The sequence below is a fragment of the Papilio xuthus genome, unplaced genomic scaffold (assembly GCF_000836235.2).
Source record: "Papilio xuthus unplaced genomic scaffold, Pxut_1.1 DF827756.1, whole genome shotgun sequence".
NCBI classification, from domain to species: Eukaryota; Metazoa; Arthropoda; class Insecta; order Lepidoptera; family Papilionidae; genus Papilio; species Papilio xuthus.
Genome location: NW_013530893.1, coordinates 3,134,780 through 3,140,779, shown reverse-complemented (window position 1 = coordinate 3,140,779; position 6,000 = coordinate 3,134,780). Strand labels below are relative to the sequence as shown.

Genomic DNA, 6,000 nt, shown 5'->3' with positions numbered 1-6,000 from the left:
ATTAGGTATAAGCAACATTTGTATTTAATAGTATTAATTGATGAATCGTCATTAAGTTCGTTTTTTTTCGTTGTTTAATTAATAACATTCTTTTTATTTGAATGTGTCATTATTGACTTCATAGGTATATAAAAAAAAGAGAATCTCTTTTCTTAAATTTTTAATTATTTCTTTTTCTTTTCAATTTATTTTTTTTTAATGATTGTAAAATTACCCATTTTATTATTTGATTTCAAGTAAAAACTTGGTAAAAACTTTTTATGTTGTTTTTTTTTAATTGGTATCAGATATATAAATATTTTTCCTTATTTTTATAATGTAAATGATAATATTGTGTGTACTTTTATTTGTTATGAGTAACGCAAATATGTTTTTTATATATGATTTTTAATAATACGTTTATTATAATTTAACAAGTTGAAATTTAAAAAACTTTATTGAAAATTTGACAAATTGGCATAATTAATATGGATAATATTACTTAGAACTTTAAATGCTGCTACTCATTTAAGTATATCTTTAGTACTAGCGTTAGGTCTATTAGTTAACCGACCAGGGCGCTAGAGGATTAGACAAAGTGCATTCGCTCCGAAGCAATTCCATAACGAAAATTCAAAAATGTATAGAACTGACAATAACTTTCGGTAAGTCACGTGATTATCGCGCGTCACTTCCATACATTTTTGAAGTTCGCTATGGAATCGCTTCTAAGTGAATCAATTTTGTAAGCACTCTGGATAAAAAGAGGCGCCACTGATCTACGAATCTAACGTCACTGGTAAAGCCCCCCCCCCCCCCAAATTGGTAAAAATAGGGGACTCCATAGAAATCTCGGCCAGGCCCTTGATCGTGCTAAAACAGACACTAAGTACTTTTTCATTTTTCGTATAATAATGTTTGTTTATTGTTCCTAAAAGTAGTAGTTTTTGTTTATTTGTAGCAGTCATGATAACTTCGTCGTTTGAATATTATAAAATTGAATGCAATGTAAAATTTTAAACAAATAAAATTAGCCAGTCGATAAATAGTTTATAACAAAGACATTATAAATAAAATATTATACATCTATTTTTTAATTAAAGGTTCTACATAAATACATTAAGTACAGAAAGAATGCAATTGCTCTAGGATTGTTTTTTATCTTAAATAGAAAAGTTACTAACATTGATCTACTTCATTTGATAATTAGTAAAAATACAAAGTTAAACATATTTCACAATTAGTATTCTTACTAATTCATGTAACAGCACTAGTAGTATAAATACCAAATTAACCGTTTTTACTGTCAAAACAAGTGAGAGAAAACATATACTGCCATCTCTTTTTTTTTCAAGGCCAATGAATGCGATGACTACATTTTTTTGCTGTTCTTGCGTTGGTATTTCAGTAGGGGAAACATTAAGATATGATAAAATATGAATGACGTTTTAAAATATTCTATAACTAAGAAATCTAACTATACAATTACAATATTTACAAGATAATTCGAAAAATAGCATTACCACTGATAGAGATATTTATCTATATTGCACTATGGTACGCTAATAGCATTTAAATGGTTAATCGTTATTTATTAATTTATAGTTGTTTTTTGCGTTTTATATCAGTGATATAGCTACCGTAATAAATAATTTAAAAATATTTCTATAAAGTAATAAGTACTTAATACAATCAACTATCACATTTATATTTCGAAAAAAGCATTTTCATTTGTACAAAGATTTATTTACAATACAACTTTTGCAATGAATATTTAGCGGTACTAAATATTCCTATGCCGTCAACGGTTTCGTTGACGTTTACATATAGTTATTTATAACGTTTTAAATAGTGAAGTACGCGAGACTAAACTAGTGAAGATAAAAACATCTAATGTCACTATTTAAATTGAAAATACTTTTAAATATTTATTTCTCTAAAATTCACTTGACAATTTCATTTAAAAGTATAACGTATTATACACGTGATTAATTACTAAACAATTTACACTTTTAATAGTTCTTTATTTCTGCCAGCCAGTATATATAAACTTTTTAAGTTACAACGCCACTAGAGTCTGTTGTTTTAAAATCGGTCACTCATTTTATAGTCTATATCGATTTAAAAATCGAGCACGCTTCGATCGTAGGTATCGGGTGCGATCGAGCGCGCTGCCTCGTTTCATTTGGACGCGTTCACCACAAGATTGGTCGCGGCTTCCTCGCTTGCACCTATACTCATCGCCTTCTTCTTCAATATACCCAAATCTGTCACGTTCTCCAAAAAGGTTTTATGTGCAGATAAGACTTTAGCGCTCTCGACGTCCTTTTTCAACTCTTCCATATCTCGTTTCAATTTTGCTCGTCGGTTTTGGAACCATGTTATGACTTGCGCGTTGGATAGACCGAGAGAGCTGGCTATTTCGTCTCTATCCGCGGGAGATAAGTACTTTTGGTATAGGAAACGTTTCTCCAGTTCGAATATCTGGTGATTCGTGAATGCTGTTCTTGATTTCCGCTTCTTTTTCGGCTGCGGCCTCGAGTTGAATAAGTTAAGGTGATTTGACTGACCATCTGAAACAAACGAGGAAATAATTCTTATTAATACAATAGTGAAATTTCTATTCAAATTGTCTATTTGACTCGACCGAGAAAGTTAGATTTTATTAGTGTAAAATGTCTTGTAAATTGTATAAGTACGAAAAGGTTGTACTACAAATATTTCAATTTAAAAATTTTATTTAACGTAATTTTAAAAAGTCTGCAGTAATTAACAATGTTAAAAAGTGGCACAGCTCACTACAAAACCATTAGCCTAAATAAAAGAAATGAGTTTTCATTAGTTCGCTAATGACAAAGGACGTTGTTAACAAAATAGCATTGCAGGAAATAATTTAAAAAACGCTAAAACATTTTGTTTTAATTAAGAAAACAAAAGCAAAGCTGGTGAACTCTAGTTGGTTAAGTCTTTTATCAAAAGTTCTAATTTAAAATCGTTCTAAATTTAAAAATAATTGAGAATAGATTTGTCCACCAAATAGCTTTTTATTATTATTTTTATTCAGGCACATTTTATGCCAGTGTTGTACCCTTGTACATCGATATTGACGTAACTTTGAATTGTCACAACAAAGACACTTCTGTTGCACGTTGGCAAACTGTTTATAAAGCAATATTTAATTTTAGATATATTCTAAAATATATTTAATACCAATAACATGATAATTTATTCGTAACAGTAGTGTCGAGTGACCATAGACAGACATAAAGTATATTAGTGTTGTATATAGAGGTAGGGAACCGACTTTCGACTCGTTATCAGGCACTAAAACATTATTCGAGTCTATGACACCGTAATAAAGAGCCCGCAGCGCTAAAATGTAACTCTCCCGCCATAAAATATACAATAAAAAACACACCCAGCAATCGTAACATTTTAACGAGCTTTCAATAATATACGGGCCGTTCTTAAAAGCTTTAAAAGAAATATATAATCGTTGTACACATTGTTGGAAATTAGTCAGTAATTATGATACGTCACTAAACAATATTTTGCTTTAATTTTTAAAATAATTTAATCTCTAAAAATAAATTTACCAAAACATAAATAATTAAAATACAATTAATGTTATTATTATCTATATTATAAATGCGAGTGTTTGGATGGATGGATGTTTGTTAAAAAAAATCCAGAACGGGTGCACAGATCTCGTTGACATTTGGAATAGATGCGGAACATAGTCTGGAGGAACACATAGGTTACTGAGTAAGGTTTTTTAAATACGCTCAGACAGCGTCACGTGCGAAAGCTAGTGCCACATAAAGTTAATTTTATTTAAGGTAATTAATATTTTGATTATTGCTGATTCGCTCTGAATATTATACCAAATTATTTTCAAAATATTTTCAGTGTTTTATGAACGTATAGGGAACTAACTCAGTGTTGCCCTATATATTCATTATCTGCACATAATTTCCAAACAAAATTGTGTAACAGTTAATTGTTTTCTTGAAATTAACTTGTTAATGTTTTATTTTACGGCTTCAGTTAACGCTTTAGTTTACGTAACCGTTTTTAACTTTATTGTTTTCGCTATGCGATAAGAATATGTTTTCAGTTATTACTTTAAAACATTACTAGTAAAATATAACTCATTTAGTTTTATAAATGACTACAATTTTTCTAGACTTTAACATCGAAGTTATATTTTTAATTTTAAAGCTCTTTATCTTATCGTCATCACTATTATAACCTAACCTATCGAAACATTTATTCGGATATACAGTGTTGACTAATATTTAAGTTTGTTTAATTAAAATGGCGTCATGTCATCATCAGCTCACTATAGTAAGTCCCCACTGAGGGGCTCGGAGCCTACCCTAAGTTAGGGGTGACTAGGCTATAGTCAATTACGCTGGCCAAGTGCGGGTTGGTTGACTTCTCATATATCTTTGAATTTCTTCGCAGATATGTGCAGGTTGCATCACGGTGTTTACCTTCACCGTAGGAACGTCGGATAAATGTACATATGTAAATCGGAAATCGAAAAACATATTGGTTTATGGCAAGATTCGAACCCAGCACCTGCAGATTACAAGTCAAGTGTTGAAACCCCTGAGCCACCGACGCTCTCTCCTCAAAATGGCGTAGTTTTTAATAAAGTGATTCAATTGATTCATGATTATTAAACCTTCAAAATGACATTCAAAGGTCACACAAATTAGTCTCTGGATTCGTAAATTCGCGAGACTGCCAGTAATGTTAGTATTGTTTGTAAATATAAATTTTAAAAAGAACGTCCTGGAATATGTTAAGATAACTGACCGAGTACTTAGCGGGTGCGGTTAGCCACATACATTAAAATATCGCAGTTAAATCGCTGTCGTTAATTTAAACTGCCTATGCAACGCTTTGTTATGGAATTTCACATATCGATTTTATTAATATCCAATTGGTCACGAAATAATAAATACTTTTGTTATGTTTATGTGTCAAAAATGATTCATCGCTTAAATTTGCCTTAAAAGCAATGATTGTTATGGCAACCCTATTTCAAGTGTCAATTGCAATTGTTTCCAGCAAAACATTGTCGAAGCCCTCGATTTATATCCGTCGATTTTCACACAAATGTAATCTTGAGACATAAAAAAATAAATTAAAACATTTCATTAATTATAATTTAAATTCCATTCGTTGGCCGTCATGCTTATTTTCGAAGAAGTCAAAATTAACAAAGGAGAACAATTTATAATATACGATTTAAATACCTAAGGCATCAAAACGGCAAAACAGCTGTATCAATCATGACCTAATCGCATCCTTAGCGAATCTGTACCTCAATTAGGACCGTATGAAGCACGCAAAATGCTAAAAAAAGGCAAAAGACATCGTTAAGAGCCAGCAAAAAATTACGAATCAGCAACGCTCGGAGTTACCCCGCACCTGACAAGCGACAGTGTTGCCTAAATCGCATTAGATTTTATTATTCTAACGACATATTAATAACGAGGACAATTTAAATGTCGTCGCACCGTATTGAATTCGAAATTTTCGAGGCTGGCAATTTTGTTCGTTGTAATGACATTTGTTAGGGGCCCTAATTTTACTCGTAAATTGTTATAAGCTTGTCATGTCAAATGTATTTTTGTTTTAAGAGATATTTCAGCCTAGTTCAAATTACTTCTACCACGACCACACAGAAGACAGGCGTGAAGTGGAAGCAATTCCGCGTTTCGTCTGATGAGTGTGCGTCCCGGAGGCCAAAATTAGTCCTCTTTCCCTTCCCACCCTTTTTCTTATAAGGAAAGGAAGTGGAAGTGGACTTTCCGGATGAGAGGATGCATGGAAAGGGAAAATATTTTCTTTCTGTGCATCCTCTCCTCCGTCGATTAAAGGTAGGCATCGCATATGCAATTGCGTATGTCTATGGGCAACGGTCACTTCGCTGTTTTAGCGATTTCAGGTGGCCGCTCGCTCGTTTGCTACCTTGTAATATAAAAAAAAAACTTTCATTGAAAAATG

General features: G+C 31.7%; 1 protein-coding gene across 1 annotated transcript in view; it reads right to left on the bottom strand.

Annotated features, from left to right (window-relative positions):
* Window positions 1–440: 440 nt before the first annotated feature.
* Window positions 441–6,000, bottom strand: part of LOC106116181 (barH-like 1 homeobox protein) — a 50,270-nt gene continuing 44,710 nt past the window's right edge. Inside the window, exon 2 of the mRNA XM_013309930.1 lies at window positions 441–2,552. Within this exon, the coding sequence (XP_013165384.1) occupies window positions 2,161–2,552 (392 nt within the window). The 3' untranslated portion in view covers window positions 441–2,160. The remainder of the gene's footprint in view (window positions 2,553–6,000) is intronic.